Source organism: Mytilus edulis, chromosome 8, assembly GCF_963676685.1.
Source record: "Mytilus edulis chromosome 8, xbMytEdul2.2, whole genome shotgun sequence".
NCBI classification, from domain to species: Eukaryota; Metazoa; Mollusca; class Bivalvia; order Mytilida; family Mytilidae; genus Mytilus; species Mytilus edulis.
In genome coordinates this window covers 12784822-12807409 of record NC_092351.1, presented here as the reverse complement: position 1 = coordinate 12807409, position 22588 = coordinate 12784822, and the positions used below count along the sequence as shown (strand labels likewise).

The 22588-nt window shown below is 32.7% G+C and overlaps 1 protein-coding gene across 1 annotated transcript in view; it reads right to left on the bottom strand.

The window, feature by feature from the left end:
- LOC139483951 (uncharacterized) overlaps window positions 1-22588 on the bottom strand; it is a 201899-nt gene that overhangs the window by 161128 nt on the left and 18183 nt on the right. Inside the window, exon 5 of the mRNA XM_071267674.1 lies at window positions 20885-20934. Within this exon, the coding sequence (XP_071123775.1) occupies window positions 20885-20934 (50 nt within the window). The remainder of the gene's footprint in view (window positions 1-20884; window positions 20935-22588) is intronic.

Genomic DNA, 22588 nt, shown 5'->3' with positions numbered 1-22588 from the left:
TTTGCTGACCCTGTTTTAACTGTCAAAAACACTTGCACAGTTTGTTGTTATTTGAACTTATTACGCGGGGAAATAGGTTTATGCAAACTTTGCAAAAGTATGTAAGAAACAAATAATCAAAACATGTACACGCTGAACTGTTTGTAAGAACGAAATTCGCTCCAAATAAAAAAAATAATTTGTCTTTTGTCTTTTATTTGTGTGAAATTACGTAAAATAGCTGGAATGAAAACAGTAATGTAACTGACCTATAGTTGATATTAACCCTTTCACGTTCAGCCAAAAAAGACACTATCAAAATTCAATCGCATATAGCATTCGCACTGAAGCTCACACAAAGGTCGTTTTGGGTCCATTTGAAAGATAATTGATCAACTATTTCACAAAAATTAATATATCAGAAATTTTCTCTTTTGAAGTCACGTGTTATCTGTCCAAAAGTCACATGACCTGCGGGGAAAAAATGAAAAAATACAAAATTCTTGCGAAAAAAGTCGTGTGGAGACTCTTTATGGGCTAATAGGATATAGTTTTGGTGTCAAAGCAAAGGCCTAGCTAAGTCAAATAGAAACAGAAATATTGCCATTATGGTATAGTTGGAGGAAATACGTGCTATTTGCCTTTCAAAAGTTGATGCCCGCAACCGTTGCATGTTTTTCGTCCAAGTCTATTCCTCGACATGAACTTCAGGCTAAATTATGTTTATTCAAGCAGCACATATAATTGTGAATTTAAAAGTAAAGAATTCAATGAATTACCAATAATAACTTTGGTGATTTGGGCCTATGATGTTTTTGTTTGAGGGCACACATTCTTTAAAAACTTGCAAACGTAGTTTTTAATTTGAGTTTTGTATGTATCCATGACTCTCTTTTTGAAATTGTGTATGTATAAAATAAAATTGAGAAAGGAAATGGTGAATTTGTCAAAGCGACAACCACCCGACCATAGAGCAGACAACAGCCGAAGTCAACCAATGGGTCTTCAATGTAGCGAGAATCCCCGCACCCGTAGGTGTCTTTCAGCTGGCCCCTTGAAATATGCATACTAGTACAGTGATAATGGACATCATACTAACTCCAAATTATACATAAGAAACTAAAATTATAAATCATGCAAGATTAACAAAGGCCAGAGGCTCCTGTCTTGGGACAGACGCAAAATTGCGGCGGGGTTAAACATGTTTATGAGATCTCAACCCTCTCACTATACCTCTAGCCAATGTATTCATGACTCTCTTTTTGAAAGTTAAGTTAAGTTAAGTTACATTTATATATAGAAAATTTCTTTTACACCTCCGGCTTTGAGGTTCGAACATTGAGTTAAGTGACATTTAATATAGGAAAGTATTTTTTCACCTCCGGCTTTGAGGTTCTAACATGCAATCTTCAAGCTGTTGAGTTGAGTTAAGTAACATTTAATATAGGAAATTATGTTTTCACCTCCAGCTTTGAGGTTTGAACATGCGATCTTCCTGCTGTGGGCTAGTTCAACTTTCCGCTGAACCACTGGAGTACCAGTTTAAAGTATCGAAATTTTAGTAGTTAACTCTTCCATAAACGAAGTGAGAGTAAACAAAAAATCAGCCCGTTTTCGTTTAGAAATTAAGTCTCGATATAACAAATATTTGTTGTAAATCCCATCATTTTGAGCAAATATAGGATGATATCATACTTTAGTCTGTCATGATTTTATAAACTTTTACTGGTTTCTATATTTCAACAAAAGTGTTTTCGGCATTTCCACAACCAGGGACTTCAGAAACAATGTTCTGTTACATCAATTATAACTTCGCGTCATAAATCATGATTTTTGTCTTTTTTGCCTCTTTTTAATTAGTTTGGTAAGAACTGACTACACATTGAGAGTACATTTCAAGTTAATGATTGCGTTGGTGCACTTATTTAACTTGAGTATAAGTTTTAATCATACTATGAATATTTTCCCTCAAAAATACACGGCGTAGTTAAAAAAAAACAAATTATATTGCCCCCAAAATCAACAGTGTATTTTATCATACTCTTTGGAAATGTTTTTAAAAAAGAACAGTTTTCACAGAAGAAAATGTTGTCCGTTAGGGGGCGATTTGATACCAAACCGTACTCGGGATAAGTTCACCATGCATCACACAGCTGTGATTTAGGGGATTGATTCGAGCCCTCGACCACTTCTGTACGTAAAAAATGTCAAAAATGTAATACTTTACGCAAGCTACATGTAGTTGCCCCAAAACCTATCGGTATCAAAGTATCGATGGGAAGGTGAAAGGGTTAATCATTTCTATGTCATTTGGTGTTCTGTGAAGAGCTGTCTCGTTGGCAATTGTACTACATATTTTTTTTATACTAGTACAAACATTTCTAGACAAACGAAAAGTACGGACACACAAAACAGAAAATATCCAATAAAACAGAGAAATGTAATCTTGATCGATGCTCTTATAAACCAACTTCAGAAAGATACCTTAGTCGTCAGCAGTCTAATAATGAATGTTATTGCTCAATGACTTGAGTATTTTAAAATCCACCGGTGCACACATTGCAGGATATTCTTCCCTTACGGAACACCGGACTTCATCCCAGGTTTTTGTAGGGTTATGTGTTGCTAAGTGTTTAGTTTTCTATGTTATGTGGCCTGCTGTTTGTCTTCTCGTCGGTTTTCTTTTTTTTTTGCTGTGAATGAGTCGCTTTGTTTTCATCTTTGAGTTGGATTGTTCCTTTGGTATCTTTTGTCTCTCTTTTAAAATATTACCTCTACTTGCAAAAAGTAAAGACACGTACTGTACAAACGGGAAACTCCACACTAAAATTACGACAAAAGAGACGATTTTTCCTTCCCTATTCAGCTATTGTTAAATTTCCATTTTTAGATGATGATCTTCCTTTGGCACCATTTTACGGTTTTTGTATTTCACAACTTGTTCGCTATGCTCGTGTCTGTTGTGACGTTTTTGACGAACGCAACCTATTATCTTAGATGCTCATAAAAAATAACAAGATTGGTATTGGCAGGAAATGGCCACAGCATTTATTAACAGATATGATATATGTACTGTTATATGAAATGCAATTTGTGATATGATATATGTACTATTATATGAAATGCAATTTGTGATACATGTAGATATATGAACTAAAATTAACTGATAAAAATGCATATGTGTCTTTGAAAATGTTATATGATGATCGCCGAATATGTTTGAGGTGGCAGACCATATATGAAAAGGGGAAGTTCAAGATAAGCTATTAACCCTGGAAATCAGAGGCTAATGCTATCATACGATTACAATAAGTCTGTAAACTGCAAATATGTTATCTAAGCGCAGCAAAATCTGCCATAAATCAAGCGACTAACCCTGGATATCAGAAGTTATCGCTACCAACGCAAAGTTTAATAAAAATCAGAAAAAAAAACAACAAACAAATAAATTTCTTTCCAAGTTATCCATTCAATTTCTATATGCATGCACGTCCACTCCTCGTCCAGGATTAATCTTTTTTCTTGAAAGACCGTCTCGTCATTAAAACTTTTGTACATCTTTCCACATAGAGTGATGATTTAATTGATGTAGCCTAGACAATACAATTCTGAAATAAACAAACAAAACCAAACAGCAGTATCTTCCGTAGGAATTGCATTCTACTAATAAATTTAAGGGAGGGTGGGCGGGTTTTAGAAGATAAATCTATGGCTAAAAAATGCGTCTGCTTTTCCTAAATGTCGACGTCAAAAAGGAGGATTATGGGTAAATCAATCACTTGCAAAGATCGATAATCCAACTAGAAACCAAATACTATTACTTGACGATGTAGTATAACGACGGACAGTGGTATGAGCACTACCGATAACCGATTTAAATTTTAGATTTTAAATCCTATTATCTTAGATGCTCATAAAAAATAACAAGATTGGTATTGGCAGGAAATGGCCACAGCATTTATTAACAGATATGATATATGTACTGTTATATGAAATGCAATTTGTGATATGATATATGTACTATTATATGAAATGCAATTTGTGATACATGTAGATATATGAACTAAAATTAACTGATAAAAATGCATATGTGTCTTTGAAAATGTTATATGATGATCGCCGAATATGTTTGAGGTGGCAGACCATATATGAAAAGGGGAAGTTCAAGATAAGCTATTAACCCTGGAGATCAGAGGCTAATGCTATCATACGATTACAATAAGTCTGTAAACTGCAAATATGTTATCTAAGCGCAGCGAAATCTGCCAAATTGGCGGTGCTGAGACAATTTTAGCCTATAGTTAAAATTTTCACAGAACCGTCAACCGCCAATAAAATTGGGGGGAGCTGCGCATTGCTGTGCCATTTCAAGCAAAATTTGATTAAAATAATTTCTGATAAATGAATATGCCATTATATGATATAAATTGTAAAGTAACAAGCAACTATTTGTATTATTTATAAAACAGCCCAATAATGTCGATATTTCGTTTAACTGTTCACTAAGAACATATATAGTAACTAAAAACTGTCAAATAGATATAGGAAGATGTGGTGTGAGTGCCAATGTGACAACTATCCATCCTAACATATTTAAAAAAAAACGTAAACCATTATAGGTAAATGTAGGCCCCAAACACGGAGCCCTGGCCCACACCGAACAACAAGCTATAAATTGCCCCAAAATTACAAGTGCAAAACCATTCAAACGGGAAAACCAACGGTCTAACTATATATATATATATATAATGTAATGTTTGAAGACCGTCATTGCAGTCTTGACAATAAAACTCGAGACCAAATCAAGTTGTAACAGGCAAATCAATATATAACCTTGATATAAATTGAACTAGCTAATGATGAAAGTAACCTAGTTTGATATTTTAAATATATCATTTCCCAATGTGCACTGTAATATAGCTGTATATATATTAGAATATTCTTCACCTTAGAGATAGTTAGCCATCGGTAAAAACAAACCTACCATCAAATTTTCACTTCCGACCTTTCAAAGCCAAATTACCTCCTCCCGGTCGTTGTCTTGCTTCCAAAATCACATTCTTAATAATTCTTGATAATTGACGACCTAACAATCCAAACCCTTATAGGAAAATCGGCAACATACTCACAATTAACTGGGAATTCGTATATGTAACGCAAATATGCACCCGCTTTCAAACGACCTGAATATTTTATTGGATAATTCATCACAACGCAAGTTCTCTCCATATATAGATATATGAAGATGTGGTATGAGTGCCAATGAGACAAAAATCCATCCAAGTCACAATTTATAGAAGTAACCATTATAGGTCCATACCTATGTTGAATGAGTTCGACGAACAACGAGAATGTTTAACATCTAAAACATGTAGAGATCATAATTTGAGTATTGTAGAAAATTGGTATTTAGTCAAACTAGCTAACCATCAAAAGACAAAATAGTGGTCCACCTACTACAAGTCTTTCTGGCAAATAGCAAAGCAAAAAAAGCCACTGGACAAACACATTTGTCTAATTGCTCAGGAAGAATGGGTATAGTTGTATATTATTTTGAACTGTTTTACCTTCAGACAATCTGTGATCAACTGATAACGTGCCTTGCTATAATTTGCGTGTAAATTTGAACTATATTTATTTATTCAACTTTCAATAATGATACACAATGTACAGTGCATCATAAGTTTATTTGGCTGGTTGTATTACTTGTATATATGAATGTAATTGTTTGTTATAATTCAGGTTGCACTTTAATATTAAGATACTCTATTCTATAGTTAACCCTCTACCAAACTGATCGGTCTTAGATGAAACCAAATGAGTTTCTACATATTTTTAGTAAATTTTGAAATCAGTCTTGTTTAAAGCATGATTTGTAGACCATGTATTGCTCATATTTTGAACTGTCAACTCCCCAACCATACATAAAAAGACCACAAGCCCAGGAAAAAACAGCCTGGAATATCATAGCTTTCGTATGCAGAACTTCATATACCTGATAATATTGACAAATTACGATGCAATATCTCTCTTAAAAAGTCAACCTACTGTCCATCTGAAGCAACCCTGAACGCTCCAAACCAACGCTTACTGTAAATTTTTAGTAAAGTCTTCATAAACATTTAGCTTATTGTAAATGCTTAAGCCAGATCAAGCTGATCGATGTGTACGTATTGTTCAATTAGCAAATCCTAATTTAAAATATATGCAGTAAAAGCACAACGTCCTGCAAGGACATAAGCCATACAATGGCAAGACCAAAATCTTTCCCGAAACTGTTTAACAAATGTAAAGCCCGTGTAAACTTTTCGTACTATCTACTACCGAATTGTGTATTTGAAAGTCTATTCCAGTTTCGAAATGACCATATGAAAGTTATGTGTGGTATGATAAATGCTTCCGGTCCCAATGTACGGGATCGGATCACCCGAAAACGAGACAGACAATCTGCAGCTGCATTACTTGAGCCTGGAATATACAACGCTCAAATCTGAAATTAATTACCATTAATAACAATACTAGAGGACGAATCAACATCCTTACTAACTTTGATATTGCTTGTTAATCATCAAATATAGTGCTTGGTTTTAATTCGATTTAAAGGGCTTGACCGTTAAATCACGTTATCAGAGGAAGACAAGACTTGCTACAGTTCATGCACAGGTCAATGTAACGCGCATGTCTTAATTCGATTACACGGCATATCAATTTTACCAGCTAAAGCACTCCTCACAATATTTTGAATGCACGGTCTGCTAGGAAGTAACTATATATATCTAAGGTCAGATTGTTGAGTTTATTTTACGCATAATTATTGTAAATACTTATCTTAATAATTTTTCAATTTCAACTGATTATTGATTAATTAATTTCAAATCGGTCACATTCAATTTGATAATTCATAAATTATTGGACAATTTACTAAAGCAAGGATTTATATATAGTATACAAATCTTTGTCTAAAGTTATTATAATACGAGCGAATTTATTTTAATTTATTTTTATGATTGTATAATAAATTTTTGATTCGCATAATTTCTAATTCCAGTTATATTGATATTTTTGTATCTTTTTATCGAGGTATTAAAATATGAAAACTAGGTTCCAGGTATTTCTATTCAATTTACATTTCGTAATGCAGATTAAAATGGTAATGTTCCATTATCAGGTATGTTTAACTATTATTTAATAATGGGGTTTCTTGTGAGACATTAACACCATCAAATGCAATAATTAATTTATGGTATCATTTATTGTTCTTTAGCGTGTTTAGGACAGCAGTAAATCGTAAATTATATTTCAAAGTTGAGCATCCGTTAAAAGAAACTAGTTGATAAAATTTGATACGGCAGCTACAGTAATGTCTTTATAACCGATTATTTTTCAGTCAGCCAAATTGCGTTGCACATACATGTATACAGCGACATATAATACAATATGTCTCTGATATTTATATTTAATATTTATTTCAAATAATATTCATTCATATTTTGAAGTAATGTCTTTATAACCGATTGTTTTTTCGGTTATAAATGCAAATTTCATTGCACACATTTTGATATTTATTTAGTGTATAAAATCAAGGATTTGTATAGTTGTATATTATTTTAATTATATTTGTTCATATTGACATTTATTGTAAGGTTTATGATGCCTGAGAAGTAAAGGCGTTAAAAGAGGTGATATAATTGGGGTAAAGAAAACGGCTTTAGCCACCTGTGAGGTCAAATAGCTACGCATCGGAAACAGAAACTGAAATTTGTTATCTAGGACTATTTCATTCATCAGCAGGATCATTTTTATGTATGTCAGTCAGAGAAGTGGCAGTATGCCTTATCTAAATACATCAATAAAAAAGGTACATCTTTTATTCTTTAATTTTAATGTAACTAATTCAGTACATGACATTTTTAGCTTTAGCATTGATTTGAGTAGTAACATTTCGAGCATAATAAGAAAACGATTCTAAATGGCGGATACTATATTGATCCGGATTGCTTTTTACTATGAGAGACCATACCACGAATAAGAATAAGATTGATTTAGTTAATTGGTTTCTTATCTATATATCTCACCACGATTAGAAAACATTTCAACATTGATTTATTTTATAATTACACTGAGAAGGTATAGTCCCGCAAGTCATTTTATATTCAGTGCATATTTTTAGTATGTGTATATATCACGAAGGAATTTTTACATTTTTCTCTTTTTATCACTCTGACCACAAGTATACCTAAATTTGATTTATTTTCACGCATCTTTATAAAAGAGAGATTCATTTCACTAATTTCAGAAACTAAATCTGCACTACTTAATATAAAGTATAAATATAAAAATAAATGGTATCTCGCAGGTATATAAAAATTCATCAACAAAATATCAATGATGATGCATTTTATATCAGATATTTATTTGACAACCAATTTTAATTAGGCAAGAGAGCAAAGAAGACTTGGAGCTAGCAGGGTTCAGGTCATAAGTTGGAAACGAGCTGTTTCGGTTAAGGAAAGCAATTTCACAGTCTTGTAATTGGGGACCAGTTGATTTAGATCTATGGATATTATTCATGTACCATGATCACAACAAATCATTCATGCCCTGTCTGTATTATGTATAAATAATGTGATCAAAACTAAGGTCTTGCACAAGGGTAAACCGTCATGACTCATAAACCTTTTTTGCGCACGTTTTAATCGTGCCCAGAAAAATAAAATGTTACATGTAATGGACAAGATAATCAATTGTTGATTTTCAAATATTTACATAAGCTGAAAATAGTATTGCCATGTGTTTGACGTTCAAGTCACGAATCTTTATTGGTTTTTTTTTTCGGGGTTTGTTTAAACTAGCTTTTATATTGGATTTTTCATATGAGTGGAACTAGTAGCTATTAATTCGGGATCCACTTGGGCATTTTTAACTTTAAAGTTTCCATTAGCCTCAAATTTTAGAAAATTGATCAGCAAGGCAAGATATTTTTACTACTATACTTGGAAAAAGGCTTCGTTGGTCTATGTCTGTCATATTTGTTTTTCGTAAACTGCTTTGTTATAAATTAGGCCGTTAGTTTTCTCGATTGAAATGTTTTATATTTTCCATGTCGGGACCTCTAATAGCAGACTATATGGTATGGGTTTTTTCTCATTGTTGAAAGCCGTAAGGTTGACTATATTTGCTTACATTTACTTCATTTGTACTTTCAAGTGGATAGTTGTCTCACTGGCAATTATAATCTTTTAATTAACACTAATAACGATTAGAGCAGAAATAGTATACACTTCTGCAAGTTACGTTTACAAACTGTATTACCAGATGCGTAGATCTCTGATAAATTATCGTCTGAAAATTGTTGATATAAAAATTTACAACTTAAGCGAGTTTTTGTCTGGGTTAATAGTTTTCTTTAATCTTATGTATATCATTACAGAGGTCAAGAACAGTTCAAATTAGTTAGGTGATGCATTGATTTTATTGCTTTTGTAGTATAGATATTAAAGTTGCGTATATCCCAGACTATAAAATTGCTAATTAGTACGATTTTGTTATCTGAAAGAGAAACAACGTAATTGTGTTAAATACTGTGAACAGTTATACATGGAATTTTATGTATATACGTTTATTAGAGAATACTAGTTTTTTGTAAGCAGTCATAAATGATTTGGCATAATAATTGTTGTCGAACGCCATACTAATGATATGCAATAAAACAAAAACAAAACAAAACAAAACAAAACAAAACAAAAACAAACAAAACAAAAACAAAACAATAAACAAAAACAAAATTAAACAAACAAAACAAAATATTACACGATAAAAGTTTTAATGCCGTATTGACGAGCGCCCCTAAGACGGCTTATTCTCCATCGGCTATTTTTAGAGTCAAATTTTTGGGGGGTCTTAACTGCACCTCAGTTTTAAAAGTTTTTGTCTAGGCAACACGATTCATTAACTAGTTTGAATTGACTCTGAACATGCTTTCAGTAACTGCGAGTACTCTTAGGTGGGTGTCTTTAGTCTATTTGTTAGTTGTGTATTGTGTTTTGTGTCTAGCTAATGAGTTAAACCTACCTCAACTTTGTTTCATTTTGCGTTGTTAACCAATGTCCCCGGTTACGGTAGGGATAAATTCTCACAAACTTGTAGTGTGTCGCAGTCTTTTATACTTGTTGTACGTTTAAATTGATTTATACTAAAATATGGCTTTGTTTTCTTGTTTGCCGGGACCCTTTGTTGCTATTATACTGTATGGACTATGTTTATTGGTGAATGCTGTAAGGTGGTATATAGCTGTTTACGACCACGCTATTAAGTTTAAAAATAGTTCATGTCAGATCTTCTAGTTTATTTTCTGATAGTAAAAGTAGAATTCAGCCAATGGTAATATAAAAAGTATCAACCATATATCTGATTACAAACATACATATAACAGTTGGCAAGTCAAATATTTTTTATCTGTTATCATATCAATTTTATTTATTTTTCTATATTGTAAATTACCAATCTAGAGCTGATTATTGATTGATTGTCAATTTAAGATATTTCATGTTTCCAAAAGCGTGCTTGGAAAGTGGGATTTTCAATCACCAAAACTTCGTTGTTGCTCGGAAGTTTGTAGTTACTTATTTTTGTGTTCTCTTATACATTTTCGTATCACAATTTTTTAGCAAGGTCAAAGTGTTATGGGGCACTTTAAGTAAAGAGATAAACTAATCGTATGCTCATTTTTGAAGGGCCCTGCAATATTAAGTAATCCACTAAAATGAACATGACATCGGACAACCGTTCTATACGATAGGTCCTAACTTATAAGTGATTTGATTTTCTCCAAGATTTGTTACCTTAGTCAAATTTGCTTTGTTCAAATGTTACCACGATTGCAATACAAGCACAAGATTCCAAATAAGTGATTGAACCAAACTACAGTGAGAAGGAATATGTTATTTGTCAGATTTGAAAGCTATCTAATTTTATACAAGTTACAATTTTAATTTATGCTATTATCTATTTTCATCTATTTATTGTCTATCAAACGGCGAAGTAGGTTATTGGCTTCGGGAATCTGTTAGCTAGTAGTTACTGCGGTCAGATTCTTGTTATTACACAATATAACAGTCAGAGTTATCTGTTATATCGACTCTCAATGTATGGTACTGGTTGGCGGTAACAAGTTCCAAAACATTCTTTGTGAAATCAGTGTTTTTGAACTTGTTTAGTGGCGGACTTTATAGGCTGCACCAGTACCGATGAACTTGATTTATCACTGTATTATTATTTCATTTAGAACATTAATCCAGGTTATCTTTATTTTCACCTCAAACGAAATTTCTCATGTTGATTTTGGACATCTGTTGCCAGGGTTCAATTCAGCACCCCATTATTTCAAAATTTTCATTTCATTTTAGTTTTTATTTGAATTTTGAATTTTATTTATCTATTTTATTTGCATTTTATTTACGGTTGCCCAAAGACCCTTTGTTTGTGGGTTGGTAACCGACAGAAGCCATGATCTTACTTCGCCAATAAAATATATTTTGACTTTAATAACGTCTTCTCTCTTATAATTCGATTTAAAGGGCTTGACCGTTAAATCACGTTATCAGAGGAAGACAAGACTTGCTACAGTTCATGCACAGGTCAATGTAACGCGCATGTCTTAATTCGATTACACGGCATATCAATTTTACCAGCTAAAGCACTCCTCACAATATTTTGAATGCACGGTCTGCTAGGAAGTAACTATATATATCTAAGGTCAGATTGTTGAGTTTATTTTACGCATAATTATTGTAAACCCACCCATCCCTCCTCTTATATTTTTTCGATACTGCTGTTTTATGTCTTATTTTACAGATTTCTGCTTGTTTTTAACCTCAACATAGAACTCCTGTCACGGCTTCTGGATTTACAACTCTTCGCCAGTCTATAAACACAATTAACCACATTATGCCGTCCATCTGACGAGTGATAACGGATTAACAGTCATAGTGAATCGATAAATAATGTTATGACAGTCTTTTAGAAGAGTTCATCACTAGGGCGGACTTTATAGGCTGCACCAGTACCGATGAACTTGATTTATCACTGTATTATTATTTCATTTAGAACATTAATCCAGGTTATCTTTATTTTCACCTCAAACGAAATTTCTCATGTTGATTTTGGACATCTGTTGCCAGGGTTCAATTCAGCACCCCATTATTTCAAAATTTTCATTTCATTTTAGTTTTTATTTGAATTTTGAATTTTATTTATCTATTTTATTTGCATTTTATTTACGGTTGCCCAAAGACCCTTTGTTTGTGGGTTGGTAACCGACAGAAGCCATGATCTTACTTCGCCAATAAAATATATTTTGACTTTAATAACGTCTTCTCTCTTATAATATAATCTTAATAAATAATGATAAAAAAAATGTTGCTAAATTGAGAGGTTAGAATTATCTTTTAACAAAACTTTAAATCAGATTAAAAATATCTGATCCCAGTATAGCTCTTGATTGATTTTACATGATAGTAATACGAATTTACGTTTAATTCAGTTGTGTTTATTTGAGTCCAGTCCCCTTTATCCAATAGATGATACATCAGTTTGGATTCGAAATCAATGCAATCCAACTTCTATACAAAATTAAACATAAGATTAACAAAACAAAAATTCTCAATTTGATATCTCTTTAAGATCAATTGTAATAGCATTTGCTAAAAATTCACTTCATATTTTGTCCAGTATACGAGTTCGTATTGACGAGATACTGCAACGAGTTGCTTACACATGCCTTAAATCTCGGTCTAAACAGAGGCCTAGTTTGCTTAAATCTTACATTTTTGCCTGCCTTCAGGAAAACAGTCTTGTATGGGACACTGAATCATAAGTGGGTGTTCCTCAAAGCAACTTAAACAAGAATGAGTATAAGCACATGAATGAACCCCGCATAAACCTTGGTAATTGAATGCGAAACATTTTAAGGACCCCATTCTTATTGCCATTACCAATACTAGACGGAGAATACATATTGAGTAGCCATAAGTCAGGGTCAACAACAGCCCTAGACCGAATAATCTGTCTCTAGTGTGGGTTCATTTGTCATTCCATATTTTCTTTTCATCATTTGGCTATTTTATATATTTTTTTTTTTTTTTTTTTTTTTTTTTTTTTTTTGTGTCCACACGGAGACGAAATTTTTCATCGTACGACTTCCATCCTAGTGCGCACCACTTAGCGCCTAGCCATATACTATGTATGTACTTGAGTAAATCTTGAAAAACAGTCGAGTGATCAGTAGTACAAAATATACTAATATAGACTAAAAAAATGCATCTGTCCAGTTACCCAATGTACCTATTGTGTAAATTTCCGTTTTGTTGCTGTCTTGGTTGTATTCCGGGGGAGGGGGGTTACTGACTATCTTTTCAGGTATAACTGTGTCGACAGCTCTTTCTAAATCATACCCGTTCTAACCAGAAAACGTTGCAAAACATACCGTTCTAAACAGAAATATTGTAGAAAAAGAATCACCTTCTAGACATGCTTAGAATGCGAAAATGTATACCCTGTTCTAGACACGCTTGTAAAATGTATACCTTAGTCTGGCCAGAGACCTTTATTTCAGAAATGTAAATCATGTCACCAAACAGTTTATCAATGTAATCAAAAAACATACGTGTTTCAATATCCAGTATCCAATCTGTTCTTTTTAATTCAATTGTTTAAAAATTAAACCTGTTCCCGACAGCAGTGCAAGAAAAAGCAACCCTGTTCTAATCAGCAAGACATGAAAATAAGGGGCCTGTTTCTGTGTCATATTCTTACATATAAAAATAAAGGAAGACCCCCCTTTTTTGGGGGTATCACAAGTCCTGTGAAATAACGACTTTCTAATTATCCACAGAAGAGGCCTCTGAATAAGCTAATGGTAAGGCCAGATCAACATATTCGTCTGAAATGATTTAACTTATCGACATTTGTTGCAAGCTCATCATTGTCCTGTATACACGGAGATGAATTTTGAAAAACTGGAAAATTACCTGATTATCATCAGCAGAACTAGAAGTAGCGGTCGTGAATACCGGAGCCATAGTCAGATAAATCTATGGCTAAAAAATGCGTCTGCTTTTCCTAAATGTCGACATCAAAAAGGAGGATTATGGGTAAATCAATCACTTGCATAGATCGATAATCCAACTAGAAACCAAATACTATTACTTGACGATATAGTATAACGACGGACAGTGGTATGAGCACTACCGATAACCGATTTAAATTTTAGATTTTAAATCCTATTATTACTGGTAAATTATTAAACCAGGAATATCGTTACCATAAATTACTTAAAACCTTTACTAAATTTTTCCATAGATATAAAGATTTGGTTTTGAAGTTTGGTTGAAGAAAATTTATTTCAAACGGGATAGCACATCCTCATTTTTACGAAAATGTTTTTAACCGTGCCCGAAAATTTAGAAATGATTCATGTAAATTTGTCGCAGCTTTAAATAAACTTATTCTAAAAGGTTACCTATTCAACACTGTAATAAGATCATTGAATATTGTTTTTATTGGTATAAATATTGATTTTGTTATCAGTAAATTAGAAGCTAACTTAATATTACTAGTATGTTATATACATATACATATTCATGGATCTACAATCTGTCAATACCTGTAACTTGGCATTGCACAAGGTCATGTTTTCTCTGGCTGTTTATGACGTCTTTACACTAAATCCATTGGATGTTGGATGTGTACGGATTGATAGTTTAGTCTTAGATGCATGATTTTTTTATTAGTTGTTAGTGGCTTTGAAGTAGCTATCATATAACTGAGAGTACTCTCACATCTGTTCATTGTGTCTTATTGTGTCTGAATGTATAAGTACCCGGCCACGTCCACTTGTATTTTTGTCTATCTGTTGAGTTAAACCTTTTTCAACTGATTTTTATAGTTCGTTCTTGAAAGTATGTTGTACTGTTATACCATTGTACCAGGTTTGGGGAGGGTTAAGATCCCGCTAACATGCTTAACCCCGCCATATTATTTATGTATGTGCCTGCCCCAAGTTAGGAGCCTGTAATTCTGTGGTTGTCGTTTGTTTATGTGTTACATATTTGTTTTTCGTTCAATTTTTTTTTACATAAATAAGGCCGTTTGTATTCTCGTTTGAATTGTTTTACATTGTCTTATCGTGGTCTTTTATAGCTGTTTATGCGATATGGGCTTTGATCATTGTTAAAGGCCATACGGTGACCTATAGTTGTTAATGTTTGTGTCATTTTGGTGTCATTGGCAATCATACCACATATTCTTTTTTATATAGAGGAATTTTTTACAGTTAAATATGATGTTGCCAGTATATTTTCGGCAAGAAAGTTAATCTGGCCTTGCGGTCATAAAACTATCAAGTCAATTTGTGGCACTCATACTTTAAAATCCACCAATCAAAATGTTGGATTTCATGTTTCGAGCATGATTTTTGTGCTCCGAGCACTGAGCAAAGTTTTATGACTTCAACCCAAGATCTGCATACATTTTTAGAGAATCGTGTAGCAGTCATGTGTTCTCGTGTATGGGCGAGTAGAGATCGAAGAGTGGTCGAATATGGTCGCGAAATGATCGGGTATTGGTCTGGGATAAAAATAAATATAGAAGTCGTAGTGATCTTGAAGAGATCGGACATTGGTCGAGTTAATCTGGAAATGATCGGACTTTAGTCGAGCAAAGGTCAAAATGATCGAGTACTGATCGGTATTTTTTTTGTATTCCGAACTCGATCTCGATCTCTAAACGATCTTTTCCCGATTAATTCGACCGCTACTCGACGAATTCTCGATCTTTTCTCGAGTGGCTTGCTTTTCGATTCTTACTCGATTGTTTTTAACATGACAAAAACTCTCGTGTAGAAAGTCAGATCGATGACGAGTAAGGCAGCAACCATTTGATTTTCGGGGGGGGGGGGGGGGCTATGTTTTTTTCCGGAAAAAAAAGATGGTTTCCAGGTTTTGGTGAATTTGTTTTGGCCCCTGAGAAAAAAAAATTGTTTGTTTCACCCTCAGCTGCCACTATATGTAATGCTAAAATTGAAAGAAAAAAATTGTTTTCGGTTTGTCGCTAAAAAAATTGATTGTTCTTCGCCGAAGGCAAAAAAAAAAGTTTGCACAGAAAAAAAAAACATAGCCCCCCCCCCCCCCCCCCCCCCCCCCGAAAATCAAATGGTTGCTGCTTAAGGTAGACTATACCGAACATCCTTGTCGATTGAATCAAACCAGTCTCCTGATCACGTAATTTGTCTTGATCGGGCTTGATCGAGTTGATCTGATCGGCAGTGTGAACCTAGCTTAACCTCAAAGTGAATCTAGATTTATTATAATAAACAAAGTCGTACATCTTTTGTGATAGTTGGGTGACGAAAAACAATATGCATGCGAGTATGTTGCTTATATTTAGAACATATTACGTCAAGTGTATGAACATGTAATGTTATGTTGATACTTGTCAGCTCAATTGTGAATGTTATTTTTACTCATCCATATACGAGCTTAAGACACGAATCATTGCATTCAAATTTTCTCAAGTTTATGAGTCTTAAAAAACCTAAATGGAAACCAAAAAGGAAAAAAAATATGAATATCTTTTCGTCAATTCCCTAACAACAACATATTCCATATAAAAAACATCATTACATGCATGTACAAGAAAATATATATGACCTCCATCAAACTATTGCGAAATCACCTATGTTGACACAAGTCTTTATTTCATCACTGTAGATATTTTTTTGTCCATGCCGATTTCGGGAATATCAGTATCCAAGTTTTCTAATCTGGTATACTCGTGTCTAGTATCTGAAATGTTCTTAGTCAGTGAATGATATAGGTGAAGGTATTCTGAGTCCCCTTGATTTTCAATGGAAGTGGTAGGATTGTCGTTCTTTGTAGAACTATACTGATGCACATCTACCGCCGTAGATGTGATTGGTTGATATGGATTTAGATATCCTTCATTGGCATCTGCTTTGGTCGATTGTTTATCGTCATCATCTTCATCAGAGTTTATTTTGTTTTCTTCGTGTGTGGTAGGTTTTATATCGCAAAGCAAGCTTTCGTCAATTTCCTCATACTCATTTTCATCGATGATATTTTTGTGTTTTTCCCACTGAACAATATTCCCTTCCTCCGAACCGGTTTTATTACTTTCCTTTGTTTCATCATTGTCTAATACTGTATTTTGCCTAGTCTTTTTGTAACATAAAATTGCTATTAAAATAATTACAACAATCGCAAGAAGACTGGAAATTCCAATATATACAGCTCTGTCATTATTCTGATATTCTGAAAAGCAAATCGTTTCCAAGTGTATAAAAAACGATCATAAAGTCGATTTTTTTTATAAATCAAAATAACAGCATAACATAACACAGACAACTACTGACGAGACTCTTGACTTAGGACATCTATATGAGTATGACTCTCCATCAAAAATCACAATTTGTAGAAGTTAACCATTATTATATATCAAAGTATGGTCACATTTTATTTCAGTAAACCATTATAAGTCAAATAGCGGTCTTCAATACGGAGCCAAGGCTCACACCAAACAGCAAGCTATAAAGGGCACACAACATGACTAGCATAAAATCATTATAACATGATATAACGATCCACTTTGAAAAACAACAATGAATGAACAACAGGTCCCTATTAATCTATTAAACCCGCTGCATTTGTTTGCACTTATCCTAAGTCAGGATTATGATGTGAAGTTGTTTTCGTTTGATGATAGGGTTCATAAGTGTTCTCGTTTCTCGGTTGTTTTTTTAATTAGACTGTTGTTTTTACCGTTTGAACGGTTTAAACATAGCCATGTGTGGGCCATTGATAGCTTGCTGTTTGGTGTGAGCCGATGCTCCGTTTTGAAAACCGGTCTTTGACCTATAATGGTTTACTTATTCAAATTTTTATTTGGATGGAGTGTTGTCTAATTGGCACTCATACCATATCTTCTTATATTTGATTAGCAAACTGTTTGCTAAAGTTTTATGACAATTTTGATTCATGAATGTTGCTATAAATGACAGTTGAGAAGATAGGATGGATAGCCTTGTGTTCACACATATTATTGTTTTTATTTGCCATGTGTTCCCGTTTGTAAAATACGTTTGTAAACACCTTTGATAAAGGAATGACTTTTTGCAGAATCGATTAATTATGAAATAACCAGTACAAGAATTGGACAAATATTCAACGAGAGAACGCAAAATCAATTATCTTATAAACGAACGCGCAGTGGTTAAATACTTTTGTCGATATTTTAATTCTTATATTAGATTTTTTTTCTGTTTTTTTTTTTACATTTTTACATTGACCATGGATTTTTAAAGACAATAAAGAAAACATAACAAGGATCTTTATCTTATCTATGTATTCGCAATTTAGTCTGCTTAGACGTTATCGATATTGATTTGACTACACATATTGTATGAAGTCCGAAAAGATAACTAATCGTATTTACTACATCCGTCAAATATTAGTTTTTTTTATTCAATTTCATTGTGTTTGATCTGGAACCGAATTAAATTTACTATAATTGTTCATTTTAACGCCGACAACACTTGTTTCGAACGCAAAATTCTACGTAATTTGAAACAATCAACTTGCTTATAAATGTTTGGTTTATGTTTCAGTAAAGGATCTTCGTTTTCGTAAATCCTGCTGTTACATTTCTAATATGTAATATTGTTAATAAAAGAACACTTATATATGGCATGCTTAAACAGCGCTTCTCGGTATTTAGCTTACTCGGCTTTTCTCGAAACGGGTGAAGAGCTTTACGACCACAATAGGAGTCTAAATTAGACTCGTAATTTCCTGGCATATATAGAAATTGTGTTGTCATATATAAAATAAGAAGGCATTGGTAGCATTTGTCTCTTATGGAGTTTTATTTAACATCAGATGTCAGATGTATTTTTCAGTATGAATTTATGATATATATATAACAGCTCCTTTTGATGTGACGCTTGTAGATGCTTTTTATCTATGTTTAAACAGATGCATTTTGTTTTCACCGATTAAATATATGGCTATGAAACACAGTTTTGAAATGTCATTATTTTAGTCTATACTTACTGTCCTGATTTCCATTCGCAGTTGTTATGTCCTTTACTACGGAAACCAAACAAAACAATTTAATAATTAGAAATAATAATTACGTGACTTATCTTTCATTTCAGTTTCTTTTTTTCTTATTCTGTAGTATGTATTCATCTTAAATCGAAGAGGATCATTGAAATGTACGCCGGTGGTAGGTCTTTGTGTGCTATTACTTGGATAACATAGTCCTAGGCTATGGATAAGTTCATATTAATTTGAAATCTGTACTGCAAATAATTATCAAAGGTACCAGGATTATAATTAAGTACGCCAGACGCGCGTTTCCTCTACATAAGACTCATCAGTGACGCTCATTTAGAAGGCTTGTATTGTAATATTTGTGCAATAGAAATAAGTATTTAGCAAATTGTTAAACATTACAAAACGGGCAACGGATAAATCATTGTAAAAACCTGAAAAACCACAAGCTTCTTCTTTAAACATTTTTTACGGTCTGCTGGAATATTCATGAAAAACGAAAACAAAGAAGAGTGAAAGGTGTCAGTAAGCTGTGGTTAAAACTTGACATTATTTTACTACATTAATTAAAAAGGTGAATAGTTTTGATATTGTTGATTGAATGCAAAATACATTATAAATGAAACTTCAAATAATGTTCAGATTCTTTCAAATCCAAGTTTAGGAGTCAATAACACAATACCATTTGCCCTTTCATGTGTTTGTTTGTGAGCCAAACTTTAACATTGTGAACAATGTCGACATACGGAGATTCAGAATTAATTAACCAAACATGAAAATTACACCAACAGAACAAAGGCAATAAACATACAGATCACCACGCTACCTTTAACAATATACTGTATAGCAAGTAATAAACTACCCAAAAAACCAAAATGGGAACAGATTACCTGAGTGTCGGTAATAATAGTATAGAGCTCATTTTGGCAGTCCTTAAAACCAGCAACATGTTGCCAAAAGGCTTCCTAAATTTGAAGATACGCACAAAAATGTAGCATTTGAAGTTTTTGACACATCACACCAGTAATAGGCGTACAAACCATAAACGTATGCCATAAGAAAAATGTTTTCATAATTATTACTGTACTGAAACCATATTTGCCGAATGAAAATAAGTTTACCAGTGGACTATACGTTTTCCATACTATCAATATAAAACGTTTGCCACTTTCTCGAATCATTGTTTATCTCTTGCTCAAGTTTTATTCATTTATATTGTGTGGGCTAGATACTTATTATATAAGTATTCTTCAAGTTGGCGATTATTAATGTCAGCAAAAATAAATATGGTATACAATCTATTCGGAAGATACTATTCAATTTTCAGTCATGAATATGTTTTTCAATTTTATCTTATCATAATTTACACTGACAACCAGTTGTCTGATGATCAAAGGTTCTCTTGCTTCCTTAACGAATGAAAACTTCAAACCATGGTAAGAAACAATCAAAAGAGAAGTATATCGGGTGAGTGCACTAGCAAATTAGTGAAACTGAAAATAGTGATTCATTCAAAAGACGTTAAAGAAAGAAAAGTGGTAATAGCACGAAACAATCATTGTTGTGTGGCGTTCATGGACTAAAATTATTGGATGTATGTCACATATAAAATTATCGGTTTTAATTTTAAATGTAAAACATGTAACTAGTATTAACTTATAATCAATGTTGTAAATAAAATAGAGTTTAATTTCTTACGCAAAACTCAATGTTAAATTAAACAACCCCACAGCCCCCAAAGAAGAATAAAATCAACATGGTCAAAAGAATATACGTACAAAGTTTGTCCTCAGTGGGGTTTGCTACACATCCAACTACATTGTCACACCTGCAAATATGTTAAATAAAGAAGAAGAAAAAAATAATTTTGTAGCAGTATAAAACATGAACATAAACATAGTACAATACAGAAAACATAATCATAATGGCTGAATTGAAAATAGTATGTTGGATTATAATGCCCTTTGATTTGTTGTAAAATTGAGCATGAAAATGGGGAATGTGTCGAAGCGACAACAATCCGACCATAGAGCAGACAACAACCGAACACCACCGAAGGGGCCTCTATGAATCGGGAAACACTAGCAAAGATCAGATTTAAGTTCCTGAAAAGGTAATCAACTTGTGTTAATTTTATTTATTGGATAATGATTAGATACGCAGACGAAAAACACTGAATTAAATAAATGACCACATCACAAACTAGGTTTATAACTTGTTTGGCCCATAACAATTTGCATCTATTCTAGAATCGGCAGTAATAAATTTAGAAAATAAAAGATTTAGAGAATAGAAGTCTAAATATAGTCTAAAACTATAGAATTAACGATTATGAAAGATGCATTACTAGTTTTGATTATCAACTGTAACTCAACATTTAAGGGCATACGGTACAGTTTTGATCCCGTATTTACAGTTCGATGAACATTTCCATATATGCTATTGATTGTCTGATTAAATCAAAATTGTGATAAAAAATATACCTCCATGTGCTACTTTTTGAATAAAATGTGGTCGAAATTTTGTATATTTGCTAAAAATTCGGATTTGTGGCCTTTTTCCCTGTTTAAACAAAAAAGACATAACTTTTTTTGTTTTAAAAGAGAAACACAAATTGATTTTTGTTAAATGATTTGTAATTTCTGTTTTCATAAGTATCCTTAAAATGTATGCATTTTTTATTCAGAAATTACTCATATTTATCAAATGGTCATGAATTAAGAAAAAAAAGTCATTTTTTGCTGTAAATTTATCAAATTTTAAACAAATGCACCCTTTACAGTCTTATAAAATTTGGTCCACATAATCTATCTGCAAAACGAAACAAAATTTCGTTTAAAAAAAATAGGGGTCCATGCACTCGTTTTTAATTAAATCAGTTTTAATGATTAAAACAGTCGAAAAATGCCTCCTTTCCCTATATGTCACAGGTTGACGTCGCGAAAATAACATTTCACGTTAGCAACGTCATTACCTCCACTGTAACTGTATCACACTATTTAAACTACTAATAATAATCCATTGAAATTTCGAATTTAGACAGATCATACTTATTTTAATATTTTAGGCGAAAACAAAATTGGGTCACCGATGTTGTTTTCGAGATATGACGTCATCAAAAAGTAAAAAAATTGCGTTATACTGTAATATAGAAATAGCGCTCAAAAATGCTAAAAGAAGGCAAAATTATTAAAAAAAGACGTTTAACTGGTTTAACTAAAACAGTCAATTGGAACTTTTATCTTATACACATTTATTTTTCTCACTTTCCTTATTTTTTAAGGCCTTTTTACATTTCCCGCCATTTTTAATTGCCGTTTATTATAGATTTTTTTTGAAATAAAAAAATCTACTAATGTTTTTTCCTTCAAACTTCTGCATTAGTTGCAGCTTCAGGGGAGATTTTAAAAGCATTACTAAAAAAGGGGGGTCACCGATAATTTAAATCCGCTACAGTGGAAATAATCTGATTATCAATTTTT